This window comes from Stenella coeruleoalba, assembly GCF_951394435.1.
Source record: "Stenella coeruleoalba genome assembly, chromosome: 15".
NCBI lineage: Eukaryota > Metazoa > Chordata > Mammalia > Artiodactyla > Delphinidae > Stenella > Stenella coeruleoalba.
This window is the reverse complement of record NC_137161.1, coordinates 58,203,274-58,229,416: the sequence shown is the minus strand read 5'-3', so window position 1 is coordinate 58,229,416 and position 26,143 is coordinate 58,203,274. Positions and strand designations below refer to the sequence as shown.

Here is a 26,143-nt window from a genome sequence, read left to right as displayed (position 1 = left end):
TACTCAGGGAAGGCTTCCCCGATCCCCATTAGAGAAGGCCAGGTTCCCCATCATCAACCAGTTATTTACTGGTAGGATTCTATGAAAAATGCCTACTATTCTTATAAGATTGCAAGCTCCATGTGGCAGGGCCATACATGTCTTGTTTGCTCATGGCTGTCACCTCAAACCCAAGCACAGCGCCTGGCACACAGTGGATGCTCGATAAATGTTTACGGAACAAAAGAATGAATGAAAAGGTGAACTCCACTGCTTTCCCCAAAACCCATCCATCTTTGTGGCTTCACAAAGGCAAAGAGCTAAAGAAGTCCCCAGACTCACATCGCTGCAGGCCTTGACTATATTCTGCCAGCCCCAGAACTTTCCAGAAGGTTTCTAAATGTATCCTTGACCAGCAGACCTTAAATTTCTACTGCAGAGGCTTCTGCTTGGCTGGTGCACCAGCATTTTCCATTGCAGGTCGGCACCTTACTATATATTTTTAAAGAGTTCTGGCTGACAGCCAGCCTGGGCTACAAAAGGTAGGAGAAAAAGCTGTTGATACATCACGCCTATTGGGCAAATGTCAATTGGCTCGAGGAGACCTAGACAACCACTTAGTGCGGCCAGCCAAGCACAGGCGCCTCAGGCCTGATTTATCAGCACGCTCTCACAGGTGTGCTCAGAAAACCCTTCTCGGCCTAGTAGTGGGAACTGGAGCTCAGGAACCACGTGTGAGGGGACATCACGTGTGAGTTGAGATCACGGTGTCTCAGCTTCCACCTGTGACTCCTCCAGGGTGAGGCCAAGAATTTCTTCAGGTCCCCAAGCCCTGAGCAGACTGTGGGGTGAGATGGCCTTGGAGTGACCGACAACACCACGTAGTCACTGTGTGACTTAACCTCTGGGCCTCAGCTGCCTCACCTGTTAGGTGGGGATGGTACAGGGCCTTCCCCTGCAGGCTGCTGTGACCCCTGAGTATGGAGACACCTAGCCTGAGGCTAGCAACGTGGCGAGCCTCAAGAAACCCTCTTCAGTGCTGCCCGAGCCGCTGAGACATTTCAACCTCAGAACGGCTCAGCGGGGCAGAGATCCAAGCACATTACTGCTTCTTGGAGGTGCGAGCTGGCTGGTCACCTCGCCTCTCCAGCCTCAGTTTCTCCATCTCCCCCTCCTCGTGGTGTTGCTGAGATCACGAGTGGGAAATGCTCTGCCAACCCTGAGGTGCTATCGACGTGCGGGGAGAGCACCATCCTCAGGGGCAGATCTGCCACAACCTGGCAAGCTGTACCCGAACCCATCACCGACCATGCCAGCTAAGGGCGTACCCCCGCCCGCCTGGCTCCCGGCTCCTGGGTGGACCCCAATGGCCCCCGCACCGCCGTCTCCAATCCACTCCCCCCCCCAGCTGCCACACAGCTCAGACAGACATGAATCAGGCGCAGCCCTCCCCTGAGCGCTCAGTATGAAATCCACACGCCCTCCCCAGGCCGGCCCCCTCCCACCTCGGCCACCTGCTCCCCGACCCCCGCACCTTACTTCCTGCATTCCAGTGCATGGGTCTTGTAGGCAACACCCCTGTAGTGACTGCCCCCAGGATCTCTAGCACAATGGTCACCCCATTTCTATGTGTGCCTCCCCACGTGGCCGTCAGCCGCAGGAGGTGCTGTAAGAGTGCACGCCGCCTACGGGGGCTCCTTCTTTGGTGGCTCTATCAGGGAAGCTGCCCAGAGGTGCCCTTGCCTGGCAGAGCCTGAGGGCATTGGGGAGATTACATGCAAGCTCCCTGTGGAGTGGCCTGGAGGAGCTGGGCCAGCTGCCCTGCGAGGGGTGGGGGGGCGGGCTGCTCGAGCCCTCTGGCTCCCCCCAGCCCCTCAACAAGCAGCTGTTCAGATACTGGGACAGCGTGAAGCACCCACAGGGCTGAGCTGCCCCAGTGAGGCAGGTTCTATCATCAGCCCCATTTGACAGAAGAGGAGACTGAGGCTCAGAGGCCTTACGGAACTTCCTGACATCACACAGCTGTTGATGGGCAGGTACCGAGTTAAACCCAGATGGGCCGACTCCAGGACATGTGCCCCTGACTTCCTTGTGGCAAGGGCTCCCTGGCAGGGACGTGGCAGGTTTGAACAGCATGGTGGCACACACTGGTGCCCAAATGCTGGTATCCTTTAAGTGGCTTGAGGCCAGGAGCTTCCTGTGGGTGTCCCAGCTGGCATGGAGGGCCCCTCTGCTGACAGTGGGGCCAGGAGTCAGTACAGGGTGGTTTCCGCATTTGCTCTCTGCTCAGGGTGGAGTGAAGAGATCAGAGAGGGGACGATGAGTGGGCCACAGCCTCCCCCAGGCCCGGGCACTATTACAGGGCGCTGGGATGCTGCTCTGAGTGGGTGGACATCTCCCTTGGGCATCGGGCAGGAAATCTGGCACACACACACACAAAACGTTTTTCCAAAACACCTAAGATTTTATAAATGTCAACTATTTCAGAACATTCTCCAGTTTACTAAGAGTGAGGGGGCAGGGGGAGGTTTAGGGGAGGCTCCATCGCATTGACAGGGACCTGCTAGATTCAAGAAGCTGGAGGGTGCATGGGACCCAGCATCTGAGGCCCAACCGTAGCTGATGAAGTCGACACGCTCAGAAAGCCACAACAAAGGGCAGCTTTACCCCAGAAGCACCACGGAGGCTTCAAGTCAACATAGCAGGAAAGGAAAGAACACTGAGCAGGAGATAATCTCTTTCTCAGGAAGCAGGTAGAAGCATTAGAAAGAGCAGGAGTCTGAAGCCAGGCTCAGTCTCTCTGGGATATGGGGCAAGTGACTCTGCTTTTGACTTCTGCTTGCCCATCTGCAAAAGTGGGATTAGTCACAAGACAGTTTTCACATATTTACCTCCTGATTTTCTGTAAAGCAACTGGCCTAGCGCCTAGCACATAGCTGGCATTCAATAAAAGGGACTTTTATCCTGGGGCCTTAAAAAAAACCTGTGACGCTAGAAGTACGTACCACACGCACCACGCACCTGAATTTTTATCAACTCACAAATACTTCGGGGGGAGTCACTGCAAAGCGCAGTCTGAACTTAGTATTTCACACAGTTAAAGTGTCTACTCTCAAATCATGTTGTAAGGATGCAGCTTTCAAGGACTTGAGTTCACAGCAGGCAGAGACAGGGACAGAGTAAAACAATTCATCAGCCGCAATTTGATGGGCTTTGGAATGTTTTTGTGATTACCCTGGGGCGTAAAGGAAGCAGGCTCCTTAAGTGTGAAAGATGTCACAAAGCAGCCATTCCCGTTATGCTGGGATAATATTGACTTCTGGCCCTTTGGGGATTTGAGATGTTAAAAAAAAAAATACTGTGTGTGTGTGTTTTTGGAGAAAAGCACACTTATACAAAATGCCATGGCTGGACAGCCACAAATAAAGGAAGCTGTATTTCAGTCATGGGATGCTGGCTACAGACAGAAAAGTATCCCAGAGAGCCGGACCCTCAGCAGGGGTGCCAGGAGGTAGGGGCAGACCCCACTGGTGGCTCTGTCCTGCCACCACACTCTGTCTGTGACAACAAGCCATGGGTGCGCCGGCCCTTGGAGACCCCTGCCAGCCCCTGGGAACTTTCCCAATCATCACAGCTCCTGAAGGCCTCCTGGACAGAAAAACATCCACAAGTAATGAGGATTTTCCTGGGTCAGAAGTTGGGATCATCAAAATGCCCTTGTTAAATACACAGAGAACATTCCGAGAGAAACTGAGGCTCCTTGATATTCTGCCTGAAACTAGCCCTGTGGCCGTCCACCCACCCACTTCACTGGTCACCAAATCCTGCCAGTTCCACGGCCTAGCTATTTCTGGACTTGCTTCATGTTTCTTGCCCCAGGGAAATCCTTGTGCAAAGGGCCAGGGAGGCGCTCCTATTTGTTAAAGACAAAAAATTGGCCACAACCTAAACATCCAGCAATGGGAGACTGGCTAAATAAACAACAGTTTGCCCACATGACAGACTGCTCCGCAGCAGTCAAAAATGAATGAGGGCACTCTTATGAACTCACACAAAACAAAGGCAAGACATACTGCTGATGAAAACAGCATTCATTCAGGTTAAAAAATAAAAAGACAATATAATACTATAGTACAAGTATAGTATGTAAATGCCCTGAAAAGGTATCGAAGGATATATACCAAGCTGAGGAAGAGGGCACCTCTGTGGAGACTTGTTCTCGTCCATAAGACGGGCACAGCCTCAAACTGCACCGGTGGTGAGCGCCAAGGGAGGGGCTGAGTGCGCTTCGCTCCTTTCTGGCACCCCCGTCTCCCCTGCCCTTCTGACTCCAGTCAATCAAACCCCAAGCCCCCCGACTCATAACTCCTCTTCCTTAGTCCCTTCCCTATTGCTTCCAGGGTAAAAGTACAACCCTTCGGCAGGCCCGGAAGCCCTTCACCCTCTGACCCTGCCTAGCTTTCCAGGCTGTGCCTAGTCACGTCTCATGGCTGTGACATCAAATGTTACCCGCTCCCTCAAGCCTTTGCACGTGTTAGCCTCACCATGCCCGCCTCTCTGCTCTGCACGACCTGTTAATAGGTCCTTCTCCCTGATCTGGTCCTCTTTATATGTAGCTCTGCACAGCATTTATTTACTTCACGAGAGACCTCAGAAAGATCCTCCCTTTCCTGACCCTAGTTAGTGTATGCATCATGTAACTTCCTTGGAATGTTTAAAGTCCTTAAAAAAAAAAAAATGCCAGTTCTTCCCTCACCTGCCCCCCGCCCCCAATTCCTTCTCTCCTGGTGGTCTCCTACCCTGGCCCCTAGGAGCTGCCGTGCTTTGAGGGGGCCGTATAGGGCACAGAGGAGAGGACATGTGGAAGACCCAATGACTTAGGCCTCTGTGAACCTGTGAGTGCTATTATTGTGTCCCGTCCCCGCCTTCTGTTCTGGTTCTTCTCCTGCTTTGCAGGTCCTCGTGAATTAACAACTCTCCTTCCAGCCGTCTGCACACTAAGCAATGCCGCTTACTTGGCATCTCATCCTCTTAGATCTCAAGGTGGGCACTATGACTGATTCTTGGGAAGTGGTAAAGTGGTTCTCAAACCCGGTTCCAGGGGGAACCCTGGGGTTCCTCAAGCTAGTTGGGAGACATTTTAAGGCAAAAAAAAAAAAATCAAATCAAAGTGGTCTAGAATTCAAAGGGCTAGAATTTTCTCAGTTTCTGAGTTTTATCCCACAAACGAGCCTTCGATCCTTAGCATTTGTAATCACTTATCTGCTAATGATAACTTGCAGTTAATAAAACAAATGACTCAGCAGAAAAAAACATCAATGGGAAAAAGCTTGGAAAGTTTCTTCAAATAACTTTATGGACTTTCCCTTTAGACGTGGAGACTTGCATCCACAGAGCACTGTCACATTCTCTGCTGGTTTCTGTGCTCCTGGAACGGGAGACAGCGATGGTTCCCAGGGTTCCTGAAGCACACCTGATCCTCAGGGGTTCTGCCACCGGATAATCTTCAGGACTGAAGACACAGGGGTTTGTGGAGTGGGAAGCCGACGGGCCAGGTGCTCCCCTTCTCCAAGCTCCGGTTTCCTGGTCAGCACACTGAGGAAAGGCGCCAGCCCCACAGGGCTGTTGCGAGGCTCAGCGGGAACTGCCCGGCTCAGGCAGGCGTGGAGTCGATGATGGCAGCCAGTATCTGGTGCAGGGTATGTGCTGGGGCCGGGGCTGCAGGGGACGTGTCTCTGTTTGTCTCTGGCTCTGGCTCTGCCTCTAGAGCTGTGGGACCTCAGGCAAATCATGTGACCAGAAATCTCATGGCCCTTCTGCAGGGGAAAGGAAACTCTGCCCTGGTGTTTTATCAGCACTTGATAAAAGCCTTTCTGAAATGAGCAAATCTGTACAACTGCGGGGTTTTTTTTGGTTATTTACAGCAGGAGGGGCCCCTGGATTATTAACTTTGTGCAAACTGATTTAACGTGTAGAAAGGGAACTTATTTGGGGTCCCAAGGGTCAGCCTTGACTAATAACAACGACCATAAAAAGTACTGAGATAACCTTTAAAGCACCCTGCACATGGGGAGGCAATCGTTCCAGGTACTTATGTGAATTAACTCACTTTATGCTCACGGGAGCTTAATGAGGTAGGTGACATTTCCATCCTCTTTTTTTTCCTTTTTAATTGTGGTAAAATACACATAACATAAAATGTACCACCTTAAATATTATTTAGCACACAGTTCAGTCGTGTTAAGTACATTCACACTGCTGTGTATCATCCCCATTTTTTATGTGGATAAACAGGCCCAGAGGGGTGACTAACTGTCCCAAGGCCACGTAACGAGGATGAGGTGGAGCCAGGACTTGAACCTGACTGTCTGTTCCAGGGCTGTGCTAAGCCGCCTCCTTCGCTGACTCTCACCTGGGCAAGCACTGCTGCTGAGAAAAGAAACCCCACAAAGGATGAACAGAAAGAACAATGGGGCAGGACACCGGACAGTCTATCCTTTCTATCTTTTCTTGGTACTTTCCCATCCTTCCAATTGTTCTGCAATAAACGTACTTCACTTATACTAAGAAGTCCGGAGTCGAGAAGTGACAGGAGCTGCGTTCTGGGCGCGGGGACAGGCATGCACACGAGTAGCTGTGCTGCTTGCTCTGGAACACGCCTGCCTGTCCTGTGCTACCAGCGAGGCTGCCCCGTGTGCGCCTGCCTGAGCCCACAGAACGATCCAAGGTGTAGCCAAGGTCAAATGGCAGCGTGAAGCTGGGGTTTCGGTCTCTTCCCACACCCCACTGCCTGGGCTCCCAAGCTTTTCTCTGCCGGCAACACACTCCCTGATGCACTGTCATTGCCAGAAGGCTCCAGGGCACCCAGCTGCTTCATCATCTGAGGTGGGTAATGACCTCAAGAAGTGAAGCAACACTCAGTTCCTCGGAACTCTGTTCTCCTTCCAGCCTCCGCGCCCCCCGGAAAAGCCTGTCTGGAGCACGATGGCTGGCTCTGCCTACTGAGTGCTCATCTCACAAGAGGGCTCCTCAGACAAGTGCTGGTGTGTCTACTGGGAAAGTGTCTGTCGGGGGGTGCACATTCCAGGGGGAAACACTGTGGGCCCTGGTTTGGAAACGTGGTTCCTTCCGAGGCCTGTGTGCTCCCAGCCTGGCAGTATCCTCAGGCTCTCTCTTCACAGCTGCCCTGGGGACACCGAGAAGCAGTCTGGCAAGCAGGAACCTCATGGACTCAGCTCAGCCACTTGAAGACTGATCTCTTAGACACAATTGCCAGACAGCTTTGAAAGAAGCACAAATCCTGCTACTTTTGCTCAGGCAGGATTCTGAAATCTCGTTTCTGCTTTTTGTTCGTGAAAGATCAGGAACAAATTTCTACGAGGATGGCCTTTGAGTGACCCTGACCCCTAGCCTGGTTTGGAAGCGGTGGCTCTGGGAGAAGAGTGTCTTTCTGCATCACAGCCTTGCAGGTTTGTCCCTGATCCAGTGGAGGCAGGCTTGGAGTGGGAGGACTCGGGAGCAGGTGTGTCACACAGAAGACAGGGATGCGGAGTGATCTGCCTGGGCCAGGGCCACCCAAGAGTCCCCTCTCTCCTGAGGCTCTGTCCTGCCAACCTCTCACATGGCAGAGCCGTCAGGTGGAGCTGCTCAGCCATCACCAAGCCAGCCTTGAAGCAAGTGGTCTTCAGAGGCAGGAAGTGGAGGTAGGGATCTCGGCCACGCGTGGGAGCTCTGTGGGCTTGGTCTGAGCCTGTTTCCTATCTGTACAGCAGAGCAAGTGCTACTTGCTTCCAGAGCTGTGCGGAGGATAGAATTAATGTATACAAAGTGCCTGGCACAGTTAATTCTTCCAGTCAAACTGTACCCCACACTTCCAGAAACAGAGGACTTTTCTGTCTGAAACATGCTGAGGGTTGGAGCCAGCAATGTGATTCTGCCCAATACCACTGAGGCCTCAGGTGGGGAGAAGTCACTTCGGGAGCATCAAAACTGAGTCAGGAATGCAAGGGACTGGCGGTGGTGGCAGTGGGGGCTCAGGGTGTGACCTGGGCAGGCCTGTGTTCAAAGCCTTGCTGTGGATGGGTATCGGGTGTGTGTGACCTTGGGTGGGTGGCTTCCTCGTATGTAGAAGAGGAAAATGGTAAAACTTCCTTCTGAGGCAGATCAAATGAGAACCCTGCATAAAGTGCTTAGCAGCTCTATATATTTTGCTTTAAATAAAAAAAACAAAGGCCTCTTGGGGTCAGATTCAAGTTTCTGTAACTCACCAACCCAGTGGCCCGAGGCTCTGACCAGGGAGCTGGTGGCTGGGAGGGGTTGACATGGGACTAGGGAGACTGGAGCGGGGAGGGGAGGGCTCTCCTCCCCATGTGGCTCCAGAAAGGGGCGAGCTGGTAGGAGAGAGCTGGCTCCAGTTTTATAATTAGAAACAAGAAAAATAACAGGCCTAAATAATTAGTTTCTGGAGAACACTGCCATGAGATGACATTAGCACCTAGTATGTTCTCCCCAGGGGAGAAGTCAGAACTGAGGTCTATGAATTAAACATTGATATTTTTCTCCCTTTCTTTTTCTTTTTTTTTCTTCCGGATGTCAGTCGAGGCTTTGTGGTCAGCTGGGCTGGCACTGTAATCTTGCATCCTTCCTCAGTTCCTCAGCTGCCAAAGGCTGGCTCTGGAACCGCACTGCCTTTCCACGGAACTATTTAGTATTCTGGGTCAGTGACTGATAAGGCCGCTCTGTTTGCCTTTGACAAAGATCACACCTATGGAAAGCACAGCGCTCGCCCTCGTGCTCAGTGATTCCGATGTTTGCCCAGAGAGAGATGGCACCCTGAATCCAGTGGGATAAGAAGTGAGGGAAGCTGACTCTCCCACTGGCACCCCGAGCCCCTACCGACTGGGGCCGGAGCCAGACCCAGGTGCGAGCGAGGCAAGTAAGTCACAGTCTGCTGGGAACAATTCACCCGTCCGAGCCTCCAGCTACCAATCCACGTCCCCACCCGCCTTCGCCTTCGACAGTCACTGAGCACCTGCTCGCTCATGAAGTGTCAGCCATCGAGGGCAGGACGAACAGGGCCCCAGAACCTTCTATCCTAGCGCAGGGCAGTGATGCAGACAAGAAGACAAGTGGGCAACTTCAGTGAAAGGTGAGGGCTCTGAAGACTGTGGGAAAGCAGCTCCTCAAAAAGTTAAATTCCTATTCGACCCAGCAATTCCACTCCTAGGTAGATGGCCCAAAAGGCTGAACACTGGTGTTCAAACAAGAACTCATACACACACACTCGTAGCAGCACTATTCACATTGGCTAAAAGGTGGAGACAACCCCCATGGCCACCAACAGGTGTAAGAATGGATAAATCAAAGGAGGTCTATCCACACAATGGGCTGTTATTCGGCCACGAAAAGGGATGAAGCTCTGACATACGCCACAATGTGGATGAACCTCCAAAACATCATGCTAAGTTAAAGAAGCCAGAAACAAAAGGTCACACATTGTAGGGTTTGTATGAGATATCCAGAAGAGATAAATCCAGAGACAGAGTGGATGAGTGAGTGCCAGAAGCCTGGGGGGAGCGGGGATGGGGAGTGACGGCTTAGTGGGTACAGCGTTGACTGGGGCTGAGGAGAATGTTTTGGAACTAGTAGAGGGGATGGTGGCACAAGACTGTTAAGGTACTAAATGCCACTGAGTTGTATACTGTCAAATGGTTAATTTCACCTCAATTGAAAAACTAAAACCCAGCTGCTGCACAGAGGGGGACTGGGGTGGGTGGGGCCCCTGGGGAGGCCTCCGAAGAGGAACGTGAGCAGAGCGCTGAACGCTGAGAAGGCACCAGCCTCACAGAGGGTTTCAGGCTCCAGCCACAGGGCAGCGCGAGGACAGAGGTCCTGAATAGGACGCGCCTGGCCCTCGCGAGGTGCAGACAGAAAGCCAATGGGGCTGAAATGCTGGGTTGTTTTATTATCTGCAAAGAGAGCCCAGGACAGAGAAGAGAGAGGAGCTGATTGTGGAAAGGGGGCAGGGGCCAGACTGCAACAGGACTATCCTGAACAGGGTAGAGGGCAGTGAAAGAGGCAGACCGTCCTTTCCCTGGAGCTAAAAGGCTGGTGGGAGGCAGCTGACTGTCCTCAGCTGGGGAAGGGTCACTTTTTTAAACATGTCACTGAGCCCTCGTCAGTAAGGGCCAGTGGGTGTCAACCTGCTTGGCTGTCCCACTCCAATCCCCGTAACACGCTGGGTTCTAAGAGCCCTTCTGTTTGGGTAAGAATTAGGAAGGGCCTGGGTAGGACCCGAGCCAGAGGGACGGTGGTGTTCTGTCACCAGCCCTCCCACCCCCAGGTGAACGCCTGTGAGCAGCCTCTGGGCCAGAAGGAGCCCAGAAGGGGTCAGGAAGGCCAGAGCCCCGGCCCGTGGACTGCAGCCCACTGCCCCCTGATGCCCAGGCTTACTTCCGGGAATAGCCTCTGCTCTGGGGTCTGCTGGTCCACGGGTGTTCATGGGAAGACTGCACTGTGGGCTAGTTTTCAACACCCCGCCCTGCCTTGGCAGATTCTGGCAATCAGCCGTCACCGTGCGTCAGTGGAACAAACCCTCGAGGCCACCAGCCATGGAGCACCGCACCTCAGAGCCGGACCCTAGAGCCGGCCGCGCCTGCCCGCCAGGCACGCCCGTCACTGCTGACCCCTCCCTCCCCGGCCATGCGCACACCGGCCTCTGCCCTCGTGGAGCTGAACATTCTATGGGGGCGAGAGCCATAAACATAAAGCCGGCCAATAAACAGAATTTGTGGTTTCTTTCCAAGCCAAATGGAGGAAGAAAAATATACCAAAGTGGCTACTCGCCTATTAGTCCTGATTTATATTCTACTTTAATATCTCTTCCAAGGAAATGAAAGGTATATTTTCATCAAATATAATCATGTATAGCTTGGAAAGGGGGAGACAAATGGCTCTGTGACAATTACTTGGACCTGCAGATAAAATTGGAAGATGTGTCACAGTAGAGCTGCCTCTTCCCGCAATCTCCCAGAGGCCGGTGGCCAGCACTGTTTCTTCCCCTGTGAACTGTTCCCAGGCAGGAGCAAGGATCCCACCCGGCCTGGGATGTTGCAACAGTGTGGCCTATGGCAAGGGACACAGAGCAATACCCGGATGGCGGCTATGGGTGCCACAGCATTGGAGGCCAAGCTGGGCCGGGCTTCCGATGACCCCTCCAGCAAACTCTGAGCAAGGTGAGCGCGATGAAACTGACGTGCAACCAACCCAAGTCTTATCACCCGGGTGCCCGGGACGCACATCTCACTCTCTTTGTGACAGAAGTTAAGCCGAGGAATGCTGCTGAAGATCTGGGGGCTGCCGTTCCCTCGTGTTCCCTTGTCAAAGTGCCTCAGCCTAAACCACCCAACGTCTGGGGCCCCTGTGGGAATTGCTCGTCTCCGTGGTGTCCGCACAGGGAGAAGGCATCTGGCGGGATCTGCTCTGAGGCTGTGCGGAGAATAAGAACAAAGCCTCACTCCTTACGCAGTGAAGACTGAATGAAGGTACCGTGCTAGGCGCTGCGGTACAGCGGTGAAGGGGACACTCCAGGTCCCCGTGGAAGTGACCCTCTCCATGGGGGAGGAAGGTACACAAATACGTCAATTAGGTACGGAGCCCCAGGGCCACGGAGAACATAAACCAGGCTAATGATGCGGGGGGGCTGGGGGTGGGGGTGGGGATCAGGAAAGGCCTCTCTGAGCAGGTGGCACGCAGACTGAAGCCTGAGTGATTGGCAGGAAGTAGCCACACACAGATGTAGGGAAGAACATTCAATGCAAAGGCCCTGGGGCAGGAGAGAGCACAGTGAGTTAGGGTAGTGGTTCTCAAAGCATGGTCTGGGGACTCCTGGGGGGCGTCCCAGGGTCAGAACTTTCATAAAAATAATGTTGGCATTTTCCTTTTACACTCATTCTCCCAGGAGTACACAGAGGAGTTTTCTAGAGCCCAGGCTCTCACAACAGGTTGAAAGCAGAAGCAGATACGAGAATTCTGCTGTCTTCTATTAAGCCAGATATTAAAGAGACTTGCAAAAATATAAACTTTTTTTGTTTTGGAAAACAGTGATTGTTCATAAAGAACTATGTTATTTATTTTTACATAGGATGGCTTATTATTATTTTTTAAACGAATAAGTAAATATTTAAAGTATTTCTCAGTTTTAATTTCCAATACCTGAAATATCAATCAACATGATCCATACAAACTGAAGCTCTGTGAGTTCCTCAATACCTTTCAAAGAGTATGAAGGGTCCTGGGACTTCCCTGGCGGTCCAGTGGTTAGGACTCCGAGCTTCCATTGCAGGGGGCGTGGGTTCGATCCCTGGTGGGGGACTTAAGATCCCACATGCCATGCGGCCAAAAAAAAAAAAAAAAAGAAGAAGAAGGAATCCTGAGGCCAAAACCTTGAGAAGCGCTGACTTGGAGGAGCAGCAGGGGTGGTACAGCCAGGGCAGGGACAGCACGAAGGCGGGGGTGGCTGCGTCTGAGAGGCCGGCTGGGGCCCATCCCACAACGATCACACAAGGTCAGAGCGAGAGATCTGGATTTTGTTTCGGGCGCAACGGGAAGCGTACTGGAGGGCTACAGGCAGGGGCAAGATATGACCTGACTTATGTTCTAGAAAGATGCCTCTGGCTGCATGGAAGGGAGGGAACGAGGCTGGAAGCCAGGGAACGCCGCTGATGCTGCTGCCACAATCTAGGAAGAGATGCTGGTGGCGGGGGAAGATGGTGGGGTGTGTTCTGGAGGCAGAGCAGCCCTGTGGGTGTGGGAGAGCAAAGGGAAAACGAAGGATGACCTCAAGATGCTGGGCATCTGCGGGGCCAAATCTGAGCTAGCAGGTGGTGAGGAGCGGGGCGGGCGGGTTCCTTTCCCTCTCTCGAGTCACGCTAAGGCTCACTCTTCAGGTCACATCTCTGGCCCAGGCGAGGACAGGGGGGCAGCGAGCCCTCTTCACCCAAGGCCCCAGAGCAGCTGCCCTCCGGGGCACAGCTGAGAGAATGTCCCCACCACCAGGGGCTGTCGAGGGGGAGACACTGCCAAGGGGTGGATGGCTGCGTTCAGGTGCCGCCTTTGACTTCCACAGTCCCAACTGGCCCAGCGTCACGTATCCCGACCCTGGGACCAGCAAGAAGACACTGGGCATTCCAGCTGTGCCCCCCTGCCCACTCCCCAACCCGTGAGGCAGCAGGCCTGGGCCACTGTCGGCAGGGTGACACCCCCAGCACTGGATAACCTCACTCTACCCCTGGAGCCCAGGCAGGATGGGAGAAGTAAGTAATTGCAAAGCCTTCTGCAAACAGAGGGGTGGCTATGCAGAGGCCGAAGACCCCGTGACATCCGGCTCTGTTTATATTTACACTTGCCTTGTTCCAAAGATGGGGGAGCGGAAATAAGGACCAAGCTTTTCTCCTTAACCCATTAGTTCCTGAGCTCAGAGAAGCCCTGATGACCCTAAAGAACTGATTTCTTAAGTAATATCATCTTAAATGTCAATTATATTTCAATTTAAAAAATTACAAAGCGGTCCTTATACAAATGTTATAATAAAATTACAACTGTGTGTTTATTGATTTTTTTTTTTTTTTTGCAGTACACGGGCCTCTCACTGTTGTGGCCTCTCCCGTCGCGGAGCACAGGCTCCGGACACGCAGGTTCAGCGGCCATGGCTCACCGACCTAGCCGCTCCGCGGCATGTGAGATCTTCCCGGACTGGGGCACGAACCCATATCCCCTGCATCGGCAGGCGGACTCCCAACCACTGCGCCACCAGGGAAGCCCACAACTGTGTGTTTAAAAAAAAAAAAAAAGGAAGAAAGAGATGATTTCTTACCAGGCCAGTGTGTATTTAGTTAACCTAGACTCATGGTCATCATTTATATTTACTTAGCAACCATCTCTACAGGGCAGAAAGCAACCTGGAGAATTTTTAACAAAGAAGCCTCCAGACCCCTGAGCAGGCAGAATCATCTCATATTGCATGGCTGAAAACAGAGGCAGGGCTACAATCAGTCTTGTAGCCTAAGACTGGATTTAAGAATGAAAGCAAGATTGCTTTGGCTATTTAGGGTCTTCTGTGTTTCCATACAAATTGTGAAATTTTTTGTTCTAGTTCTGTGAAAAATGCCAGTGGTAGTTTGATAGGGATTGCATTGAATCTGTAGATTGCTTTGGGTAGTAGAGTCATTTTCACAATGTTGATTCTTCCAATCCAAGAACATGGTATATCTCTCCATCTATTTGTATCATCTTTAATTTTTTCATCAGTGTCTTATCATTTTCTGCATACAGGTCTTTTGTCTCCTTAGGTAGGTTTATTCCTAGATATTTTATTCTTTTTGTTGCAATGGTAAATGGGAGTGTTTCCTTGATTTCACTTTCAGATTTTTCATCATTAGTGTATAGGAATGCAAGAGATTTCTGTGCATTAATTTTGTATCCTGCAGCTTTACCAAATTCATTGATTAGCTCTAGTAGTTTTCTGGTAGCATCTTTAGGATTCTCTATGTATAGTATCATGTCATCTGCAAACAGTGACAGCTTTACTTCTTCTTTTCCGATTTGGATTCCTTTTATTTCCTTTTCTTCTCTGATTGCTGTGGCTAAAACTTCCAAAACTATGTTGAATAAGAGTGGGCAAACGGAGCTGGAGGAATCAGGCTCCCTGACTTCAGACTATACTACAAAGCTATAGTAATCAAGACATTATGATACTGGCACAAAAACAGAAAGATAGATCAATGGAACAGGATAGAAAGCCCAGAGGTAAACCCATGCACATATGGTCACCTTATCTTTGATAAAGGAGGCAGGAATGTACAGTGGAGAAAGGACAGCCTCTTCAATAAGTGGTGCTGGGAAAACTGGACAGGTACATGTAAAAGTATGAGATTAAATCACTCCCTAACACCATACACAAAAATAAGCTCAAAATGGATTAAAGACCTAAATGTAAGGCCAGAATCTATCAAACTGTTAGAGGAAAACATAGGCAGAACACTCTATGACATAAATCACAGCAAGATCCTTTTTGACCCACCTCCTAGAGAAATGGAAATAAAAACAAAAATAAACAAATGGGACCTAATGAAACTTCAAAGCTTTTGCACAGCAAAGGAAACCATAAACAAGACCAAAACACAACCCTCAGAATGGGAGGAAATATTTGCAAATGAAGCAACTGACAAAGGATTAATCTCCAAAATTTATAAGCAGCTCGTGCAGCTCAATAACAAAAAAACAAACAACCCAATCCAAAAATGGGCAGAAGACCTAAATAGACATTTCTCCAAAGAAGATATACAGACTGCCAACAAACGCATGAAAGAATGCTCAACGTCATTAATCATTAGAGAAATGCAAATCAAAACTACAATGAGATATCATCTCACACCAGTCAGAATGACCATCATCAAAAAATCTAGAAACAATAAATGCTGGAGAGGGTGTGGAGAAAAGGGAACACTCCTGCACTGCTTGTGGGAATGTGAATTGGTACAGCCACTATGGAGAACAGTATGGAGGTTCCTTAAAAAACTACAAATAGAACTACCATATGACCCAGCAATCCCACTCCTGGGCATATACCCTGAGAAAACCATAATTCAAAAAGAGTCATGTACCAAAATGTTCATTGCAGCTCTATTTACAATAGCCCAGGGATGGAAACAACCTAAGTGCCCATCATCAGATGAATGGATAAAGAAGATGTGGCACATATATACAATGGAATATTACTCAGCCATAAAAAGTAACGAAATTGAGCTATTTGTAATGAGGTGGATAGACCTAGAGTCTGTCATACAGAGTGAAGCAAGTCAGAAAGAAAAAGACAAATACCGTATGCTAACACATATATATGGAATTTAAGAAAAAAAAATGTCACGAAGAACCTAGGGGTAAGACAGGAATAAAGACACAGACCTACTGGAGAACGGACTTGAGGATATGGGGAGCGGGAAGGGTGAGCTGTGACAAAGCGCGAGAGAGGCATGGACATATATACACTACCAAACGTAAGGTAGATAGCTAGTGGGAAGCAGCCGTATAGCACAGGGAGATCAGCTCAGCGCTTTGTGACCGCCTGGAGGGGTGGAATAGGGAGGGTGGGAGGGAGGGAGATGCAAGAGGGAAGAGATATGGGAACATATGTATATGTATAACTGATTCACTTTGTTATAAAGCAGAAACTAACACACCTTTGTAAAGCAATTATACCCCAATAAAGATGTTAAAAAAAAAAAAAAAAGAATGAAAGCAGTCGCAGGCAGTGGGTGGCAGCGTGAACTGGGGCACTTTTTCCAGAGTGCATGTTGGGACTACATATATTAAGATGAAAAAACCTCCCCTTTGACTCAGCAGATCCACCGCTGGGAATTTATCCCATAGACACGTGAGATTTGCACACTTACACAAAGATACCCCGAGGAGGTTCACTTTGACAATGGAAGAGCAAGACACTGGAAATGACTCAAATGTCCATCAATACAAAACGTTATAAAAGACTTTTTTGTTCCGTCCATATGATAAAATACCACACAACAGTGCATGAGCGTTAGGTCGACTGACATGTGCTTACACGTAACACTGACTTGTCAATACGTGAAAACAGCAAGATGTAGCATCACACATATGGTATAACCCCGGGCGTAAAGACAGACAAGCAAAACATTTCTGGAAGGAAATGCAAGAAACTGTTAACCATGGTCACTTCTGGGGCCAAGTAGTCTTATTTTTCATTTTATCATGTCCTGTTTGGGTTTAAAGAAATCATATGCTTATAGTAGATACTATATTTCTGAAATGAATTAATCAAATCAAAGAATGAAATCAGAATGAATCACGGGGTGGAGGGGAAACAGGGATCCTTGTTTGGGTCAGGTTCTTTTCACTAGATTTTGTTCTTAAATGTATAACTGCTTTTGAAAACATTTTGCCACATTTGCAATTGAGGTTCGAAGCCCTAACTGCGGAGAAGTGAAGTTGCAGGGGACAGCTCGGCCAGTTTTCTGAAGCTTTGTAACCAAGGGCAAGGTTGTCTTTCGAGGGGTTGGGATGCATATGGATTTACTTAAAGCAGACATGTCAGAACAGGAAGGGGGAGCCTGCCGGCCCTTCTGGAGAACCAGTACTTTCAGCTCCACCAGGCGACCTTGAACTTTCTATTCATGCTTCTCTTTTGGAGAGGCAGGGAGGAAAGTTAGAGATGCGCTTCGGGGAAAGTGGGAAGAGAGGCTCCCAGAAAGAAGAGAGTGGCAGCCGCCCCAGGGGCAGCGGGACCTTCTTCTGAAGTCTCACTTCTTCAGGGGCTTAAACAGGAACTGCACACACTAGTTCTTTCTAGTCATCCTACATGGAGGAACTGACTCTCCCACAACCTCGTTACTAATAATCTAAAGTAGTTCCAAGAAATTTCCAAGAAATTTTTAGCCTTAATTCTGAGAAGTTCTTCCACACCCTCAAACAAATCTCTGGAAAACCAAACCCCGGCGGCAGAACACCAAAGAGAAAGCCAAGATTTCTTTCTGGGGCTTGTGTTTAATCTTGTGTAGCACTTTGATAAGTTCTAAGAAACGGGGTTTCTGAGAGGGGAAGGAAAGCCTACACAGGCTCAAGACAGAGAAGGTCCTGGAACCACCCCTCTCCCGCTCCCCGGAGGGGACAGGAGGTGGCACAGGGTGGGGGCCGGCTTACCTGGCACCTTGTCCACCGACGCAAACACAGAGCGCTGTACTGTGGGGTCGCTGCTGCCCCGGCGGCACTGGTCGTAGAAGCGGAAAGGCAGGTGCTGGGTAGAGGACGAGCTGAGACCAAACCCCAGGACTTCAGTTGTCGGCTGGATCGGGAGGTCCAGGAGGGCTACGTTCAAACAAACCCGTGGTTCAAGCTCAGCACGTGCGTGGGATGGGAATGTAGGTGACAAGATTTTGGGTGGCACGGCTGTAGCAGGTGTGGCCACATCCCTGCCAGGCACATCCCTCGGACAATGCCAAGCAGGCAGCCAGCAGCCTCGAGCTGGGGAGACCAGCGTGACACCAAGGGTCCCGCCTGAGGCTCATAACACAAGCAGTGCCTACAGAGTGGTTCAGAGATGAACGCCAGGCCCATCTTCACCTCGGATTCTTGGCTTCCATACACTAAAGACCCTACCAAGGCTTAGCCCTGGGTACAGTTTCAGACCCCAAAGCAAACGGGGCCAATTCTGCTGTGAAAGTTCATAAATCTATGCGTGTGGGGAAGAGTGTGTGAGACAGAACTTACACGCACGTGTGCCTGTGTATTTATGAGTGTGTGTGTCTCTGCTGCTGTCCTCTCTTCCACGCAGAAATCTCACGATACAGCAATTTGGAGGGGCTTTAAAATCAATGTGAGAAACACCCAAGGCGTTAGTTCTAACAGCCACTTTACGGCATAATTCTCAATTTTCAAATGAAATATTTAGCCTTGATGCCAGCTGTGAGAAATTGCTTTACATTAAAAAAAAACAAACAACCCTCTGGAAATAAATCTTAAGAGAAAGGACTGAATGATTTAAGTCACTTTGCACATTACAAAATGCTTCTGTAATGATTTTGGAGGCCAAGTTTCAGCTAAGTGAGAAATAAGATGAGGACTATATGGGATGCAAGCCTGCGCAAATCAACGGGGCACGTGCAGGAAATGACTGAGTTCGCGATATCCAGAAACCCTGCCCTCCAAGTGTTTCTTTTTAGGTGACCCCTCGAGAACGCTCCCCTTCTCTCCCAGTGGACTGGAAAGCCTCCCAGTGACCACACCAGAACGACCACTGGTGCTTGAGCTGAAAGGCACTGGTTTCTTGTGAAAGGCTGTTCGTGATTTTAGGAGTTGACAGAACGCCTTTTCCCCGAGGAGGACGCTGTGCCTTCCACCCTGATGAAGGGAATGCCCTCATTTCAGTGCCCTCACTTCTAAGAAAGCTGGGGTCTTCCTGACACTGGGCGGTGTAGGGCCACCTCACAGATTCACCACAGTCCCGGTGCAATGTGAAATAACACTTCCGAATCCAGTGCTGGGTTACGGCCCCTCACCAGGCAGGGCTGCCTCTCATGAGAGCTGGGAACGGAGAGGAGGAAGGGATGGGCTTTAGTGTAGGAAGTTCTGTGTTTGGGTTCTGCCAACTAACTGCCTGCGTGGCTGTGGGCAAGTCACTGAGCCTCAGTTTACTCTTCTGTAAAATGGGCAGAACAGGCCCTACTCATCTCAAGGGTTGTTTTAAGGGTCAGAGGTGGCAGAGGAACGTCGAAGCGCTTTGCAGGCATACGCTAGAGAACGTCCGTGTGCGGGAGGGAGAACCGTCGTCCCACACTGACAGCTGCCTCTTGCCTGGGAGGGAGGGCTTGCCTCTTCCAAGCAGCCCTAGACTTGTAGAAACCAAACACTCAAGGTTCTCCATTCTCTCACCAAAACACAACTTATTCCTGAACCATACGTTTCCTCTTCTAGAGGAGTCACAAGGGTTCTCAAGGTCAACGCGAGAGTCATGCTAATGGCCTGCGGCAGCTGCTGCCCCACTGCCGAGAGGACACCCGCCGGGGCTGCACTCACCAGCTATTCTCTGCATCTTCATGCGTCTCGCCTGGATGCGGCCCTTGGCCAGGCGCTGCTTGGCGATGATGCAGCGGATGTGGTCCGAGAAGACGAAGGTGGCCTGCAGGATGGGGAAGGGCTTGGAATGGGGGCTGGATGCAGGCTTGTGGATGGTGATATTCAGGGCGCGGCTGTCGTCCTCCACGCCAGTCACCTGCATGTCCTGCGGGGGGAGGAGGCCAAAGAAAGGGTGTCTGTTAGGTTCAGGGGGAAGGTAGCTGCTCGGAAGCTGTGGATTCACGTCTCATCTAGAATGAGGTCCCCCAGATTGAACTTTGCTTTTGCTCTGGAGGAGACCATCAGCCCCCCAAGTCTGAGAGAGTCAAGGATGGGCACAAACCAGGCCAGGCCAGGCCTGGCGGGAAGTGAGCGGTGGGAAGCACAGACAGCTCAAGTGGCTGATGCTGGCCGTGGCGGCCGGTTCCATCCCCGCGAGAACTTGAGGCAGCTAGTAAACACACGGGACACCAGCCTCTACATGGGGCCTCAGGGAGCCCAACAGACTCCAACAATTCTTGCTTCGGAGAACTAGAGATAACAAACCCAAGTTCCTAGTCCTTTCCAGTGTGATCTCCTCCAGCGTAACAATTCCTTCCTTGCTTCTCTTAAGAAGGGGGCATCCTTAGCTCCCATTTGTATGTCTCTGACAAATTCCTGGTCCCTAAAGGAAATAGCTAACTCCGAGAAAGGAACAGGGGAGGACCACTTAGCAGACATTTGAAGAAAGTTACACTTGAAAGGTAGAGGAGAACTCACGTACAGCAAGTATCCTCAGGACAAATCCAATCTAAAACCTCAGATTGGATTCTGTGCAAAGAATTTGCTTCCCACTAAGTAAGGTTTGAGATAAAAGCAGGAGACAGGAGACAGACATGAAAGTCAGAAAGGTGGGGAAAATGTTGAAAAGGCTCATGAAGCAAGACAGATACTGTTCACAGGCATTCAATCTGGCACAAAATGTTGCAGTGGGAATTAGATGAGATATTATGCTTTTAAGACGGAGAGAGAGGCTGGCATGTAATAATGGCCTGACAAATGGAAGCTACTGGAAGACAACCAAAAGAAAAGGTTTATGTGCCTTTCATTGTCTGAGGGACGACATGTGTTAATCCTTTGAGGGATAAAAACACTTTCCTGACACTAAATTCTAAAGGAAATTGATCATAAACCTAGATAAATAAGAAGCACAAAGTCACCTAATGGACAGTCTCGTACGTGGAAGTCTTTTTCTAAATGAGAGGTTCTTCAGATAGCTGCTTCTCACACCACCTTCTGTAAAAGACCTTTTTTAAATGGAAAGATCTTGAAAAAGAGGAGGCTGGGAAATGGTTGCAACAGCATCCTCAAACACGTGGGTGGTCCTCTTGGGGAGTGGGTTGCCCTGGAGAGGTGGATGTGGGTCGCCCCAGCAAGGCCTTGCCAGCAACCAGGACTGCCCAGCAAGGAAACGGACTCAGCGCAGGGCAACTCAGGGCCCAGGGGTCTGGCGGGGGTGATGGTTGGGGAGGGCGTGAGCTGGAGGCTGTTTTCAACTCATCTGGTTCCACGCTTCATTCGACCAACTAGCTGGCATTAGTCACCCATCATTTAGACAAACATTAAGAAAACCCACGCTCCAGCTTGACGTTTGACAGTTTAGAGCCCAGGCCTGCTGGAGAGGTGGAGGACACAGGAACGTCTATAAATCACCAGCGGCAACAATCATTCTAGAGAGGAAATAGACACAGCCCAACTTCCTGGTATCTTCCCTAGGGAAACGTTGGCCCAAGTGCACGAGGAAGTCAGGGCAATTCTGTTCACGGCAGCACTGTCTGTAAGGGTAAAAAGCTGGAAGCAGCCACAGGGTGCTGGCTAACTCTGCCTTGGTGTGTGGTCAGGAAGCAGTTAAAAGAACACCAGTAAGCCTGCAGAGACTAACACAGTCAGTTCTCCAGAACATTAGTTGAGTGAAACATTAGTTGAGTGAAAAAAGCAAAGTTTACAATACATTCAATGTGACAGGATAAAAAATACACACACACACACACCCCATTCCAACTATATGTTGTACAATTTTTAAAAACAGTACATGTAGTTATAGTCATACACATATTCGGCAAAGCACCGTATCTGATAATGGATGAGAGGAGTCAGAATTGGGTTTTGGTCAAAGGGGACTAGGCTCTTATCTGTGAGGTATTCTAACTTTTGTCAATGATAATCTGTTCATGTGGCCCTTATGTCATTAGAACTTGACCGTAAAGATGACACTTTTGTGGGTGTTTGTACAGCCGACCGAGAAGAGCTTCCGGAGCTCTCGGCCATCGTACCTGCAGAAGGCCTGCGAACTTGACCACTCCCCAGCCCAGCCTGGACACGTCAGGCTCCACCAAACTCATCTGGTAAATGTCGACAGCCAGGAACCGCTGGAGCATGCTGCCATCCTTGGTGATCACCGTGCACGCGATCAGGTCGCTGTTGTCTGTGGTAGAGGGGGACAGAGAGCATAGTGAGGTGCAGTCCGCTGCCCAGCTTGACGGACACACTCCAGCTGACTTGTGTTCTGCCGGGCAATGCAGCTTGGCACCGGAGCCTGGGCTGGAAGTCACACACACCTGGGTCTGAGTCCCTCCTCCAAGTCATGGTAGGCAACTTACTGTACCTCTCTGGGCTTCAGATTCCTCATCTGAAAAATGGGGATCATGCCCCTCCCACTCAAAGCACTGTTTGTGAGGACTAACTCAGATAAAGTACATAAAGCATCAGTACAATGTTAGCTGTGGATTAGGCACTGCACCTGTAGCTAAAAAAATAACCAACAAATCCGGAATCCCAGTAACATTTCAGTGCTTCCCTGCAGGCGCTGGTGGTTTACACCTGTGACGGCGTTCACCTAGATTAAGTGAAGACGGGAAAGGAAGAGCCCCTCGCTCGGTTATAGAATCACCAAGACCTCAGTTTGGTGTCTGACAACTTAGAGCCGAGCTCTACACTAGATGATGCGCCATCTGGGGCAAGGCTCTTGGCCTCTCTAAACCACGGTTTCCCATCTGTAAAATGGGAATAATGTCCCCTATCTTGAGATGTCTGATGCCTTAAAATGAGAACAGGTAGGTAAAGCATTTAGCAGGGGGTCCTCAGCTTATGCTCGGTCCCTTCTCTTAGCTGGAAGTTACTCCCAGATTTGAGGTCTAATTTACTGCTTGTCCTTGATGGCTTTGAAATCACCAGAGTAACGCAGGGCCATTAAGTATACAGTCTGCTTTGAGTTCCCTCCAGTGAAACCCTCTGTAACATGTTTTTTTTTTTTTTTTTGGTGGTATGTGGGCCTCTCACTGTTGTGGCCTCTCCCGTTGTGGAGCACAGGCTCCGGACGCGCAGGCTCAACGGCCATGGCTCACGGGCCCAGCCGCTCTGTGGCATGTGGGATCTTCCCGGACCGGGGCACGAACCCGTGTCCCCTGCATCGGCAGGCGGACTCTCAACCACTGTGCCACCAGGGAAGCCCCTCTGTAACATGTTTTAAAAGAAACAGCTGAACTAGGAAACAACCTAAATGCCCCCAAATAGGGGAACCACTTGAGTATGATTTTTTTCCCATCATATGGAAAATTATATACCCATTTAAAAATTATGTTTAACTAAACTGTGAACTGTGGTTACCTATGGGGAGGGAAGTGAGAACTGGGGTGGGTGGGAGAGTGTGTGTGTGTGTGTGTGTGTGTGTGTGTGTGTGTGTGTCTGTGGTATCAACAGGAGAACTTTAATTTTTGCCCTCTATACCACTGTATTACTTGAAATTATTTTAAAATGAGAAAGTATTCAACATGTACTTTTGAAATACGTATTACAGACCCAAGTAAAAAATCCTATTTACAAATAACTGCAATGGCATTGGAAAAGACATTACAATTTTAAATGAACAAGGTGATAAAAACTTTATAACTATGATGTTGATATGTTAAAAAAAAAAGTATCCCTACAAAGAAATACAAGCACAGAGAAATATACTGAAACATTAAAAGACAGTCCTGAGGGCTTCCCTGGTGGCGCAGTGGTTGAGAGTCCGCCTGCCGATGCAGGGGACACGGGTTCGTGCCCCGGTCCGGGAAGATCCCACATGCCACAGAGCGGCTGGGCCCGTGAGCCATGGCTGTTGAGCCTGCGCGTCCGGAGCCTGTGCTCCGCAACGGGAGAGGCCACAACAGCGAGAGGTTCACGTTCCGCAAAAAAAAAAAAAACAAAAAAAAAACAAAACGACAGTCCTGATTAGAAGAATGGTAGGTGGGGTTTTTTTTCGTAAACAGCTTTATTGAGGGATAATTTATATACCATAAAATTGTCCCATTTTAAGTGTACAGTTTGAGTTTTAGTAAATTTACAGCTGTGCACTGACGGTGACACTCCAGTTGTAGAGCACTTTCATCACCCCAATACGTTCTGTGACCTAATATTTGGCTTCATTTTATTGGTGGCCGGTTGGGGGGAAAGTTAACACAGATAGTAACAATTCTGGCCCCAAGCACATGTGACAAAGTTGGGCTCAGGGGCTTCCCTGGTGGCGCAGTGGTTAAGAATCCACCTGTCAATGCAGGGGACACGGGTTTGAGCCCTGGTCCGGGAAGACTCCACATGCCGCGGAGCAACTGAGCCCGTGCGCCACAGCTACTGAGCCTGTGCTCTGGAGCCCACGAGCCACAACTACTGAGCCTGCGTGCCGCAACTACTGAAGCCTGCATGCCTGGAGCCCGTGCTCGGCAACAAGAGAAGCCACTGCAATGAGAAGCCCGCACACCACAATGAAGAGTAGTCACTGCTCGCCGCAACTAGAAAAAGCCTGCATGCGGAAACGAAGGCCCAACGCAGCCAAAAATAAATGAATAAAATAAATAAATTTATAAACAAACAAAAGAACAACAAAAAACCCTTGGGCTCAGGTATTCTGCCAAGGTTTCGCCACACACCCCCTCTCCATTTTTACTTTTCATTTAGGTCTAAGGGATGATAGGTACATTTCTCCTCTGCCATCTTCTTTTCCCCTCCCTCCTCTTCCCCCTCCCCCCACCTCCCACACTACCTCAGTTTAACCCTCTGAGAGCATAATCCGTCTGAGATCCTGGCTTCATGGGATGCCTTCCGGTCTATCGTCTCAGCTTTGAAAGACCTTGTGTTTCTGTCTTTCCTCCCCAGCATATGACCACCTGGCACAGCCAGATACCCTGTGGCAAACACCAGCACCAGACAGGCTCAGCGGTCTGGATTGCACATTCCCTTATTGAGGGCAAGAAACGTCCTCCCTTTCCCAAGGGTCCAGCCAAGTATTTAAGAAGAGTTCTAAAAATGACTGTATCCAGAATTTCTAGTTCCACATGGAAGACACTAGTCTCCTGTATTATCAGAAATGGAAGTCCTCACACTCTTTCTTACAAACATTTTCTTTGTGGTAGGTAGAGTTTATTTTCTTTACTCAATACTTAAAACATGTTCCCCAATTAGAATCTTTTACTTTTTAAAAAGAGAAAACTAAACTCATAAAGGATGCCTTTTCTTTCCTTTTTCCTTTCTCTTTCTCTCCCCCTTCCCTTCCCCCCTCAACAGGACAACCTGGCTCTTCTTTCCCCACATTCACAGAAGAGGTTCATGTGCGGGTGAGAGCCGGGAAAGCGGGCACAGCCAGGGCGTTGGTGTCAGTGGGGTCTGTCGGCAGGCAACCCCCTTTACAAAGCCCAGGGGCCTTAGGGACTTCAGGGGCAAAAATAGACCTACCACCTCTGCCACAAAGAACAAAAAAGGAAGGACAAAACCCCAAAGTGGAACAACTTTCAGAAATGCAATTGAGACATCAAAGCCCCGTGAGAGATTTTGTAAGAAAACTAAGAGGCAACCGTCACCAGTGAGACAGGATGGCTCCAAGAGGGAGGGAGCCCTTGGCTTTTCAGCAGCTGTGGGGGCAGTTAAGGAGAAATGAAGCGGCTTCCGTGGACTAACAGAAGGGCATATGGGTACCCTGCAGAGAGATCAAGGGAGTCTGGCTGGGGTGACATCTGCGGGCCCCTGGGGCGGCATCTTAGGAAACGCCTTCACCCCCTGGGCTCTCCCCTCAGCTGCTCCACATGCTGGCTGTGAGCATTCCCGTCGGAGGAGGACCCAGGAGAGAGAGCTGTGGAACGGGGCCCAGCTCTGCCCACGGTCCAAGTCCTTCACCTGCTGCCTGCGAGCGGGCGCCCGTGGATTTCACTCTGAGCCGGGCGGAGGCGTGCCGGGTACCCAGGTAGCGGGAGCGAGGGATGCAGGCTTGTGGGGAGGACTCAGAAGCGGGCGGCTATGTCGGGGTGCGTGGCGGCCTCTCAGGATTGGCTTGTGGTCGGGGGAGGCCCGTGCAGGTGACGGGCGACCCCTACACTGGCACTGCTCAAATCTCTCGGCCCACCTGGGTCTCCTGCGTCCTTCCCCCACCAACTTCACTTCAAAAGGGGTGGGGCCGAGGGCTTTAGTTTTTAAACTGACAGAAATTTATCAGACTATCCATATGACCTTA

The 26,143-nt window shown here is 50.2% G+C and overlaps 1 protein-coding gene across 3 annotated transcripts in view; it reads right to left on the bottom strand.

Moving 5' to 3' along the window:
- CLEC16A (C-type lectin domain containing 16A) overlaps window positions 1-26,143 on the bottom strand; it is a 210,078-nt gene that overhangs the window by 34,612 nt on the left and 149,323 nt on the right. For all 3 annotated transcript variants that reach the window (XM_079943839.1, XM_079943840.1, XM_079943841.1), the window contains exons 19-21: window positions 21,936-22,087; window positions 19,585-19,789; window positions 17,713-17,877 (exon numbers count right to left, since the gene is read on the bottom strand). In XM_079943839.1, coding sequence (XP_079799965.1) covers window positions 17,713-17,877; window positions 19,585-19,789; window positions 21,936-22,087 — 522 coding nt within the window. The remainder of the gene's footprint in view (window positions 1-17,712; window positions 17,878-19,584; window positions 19,790-21,935; window positions 22,088-26,143) is intronic.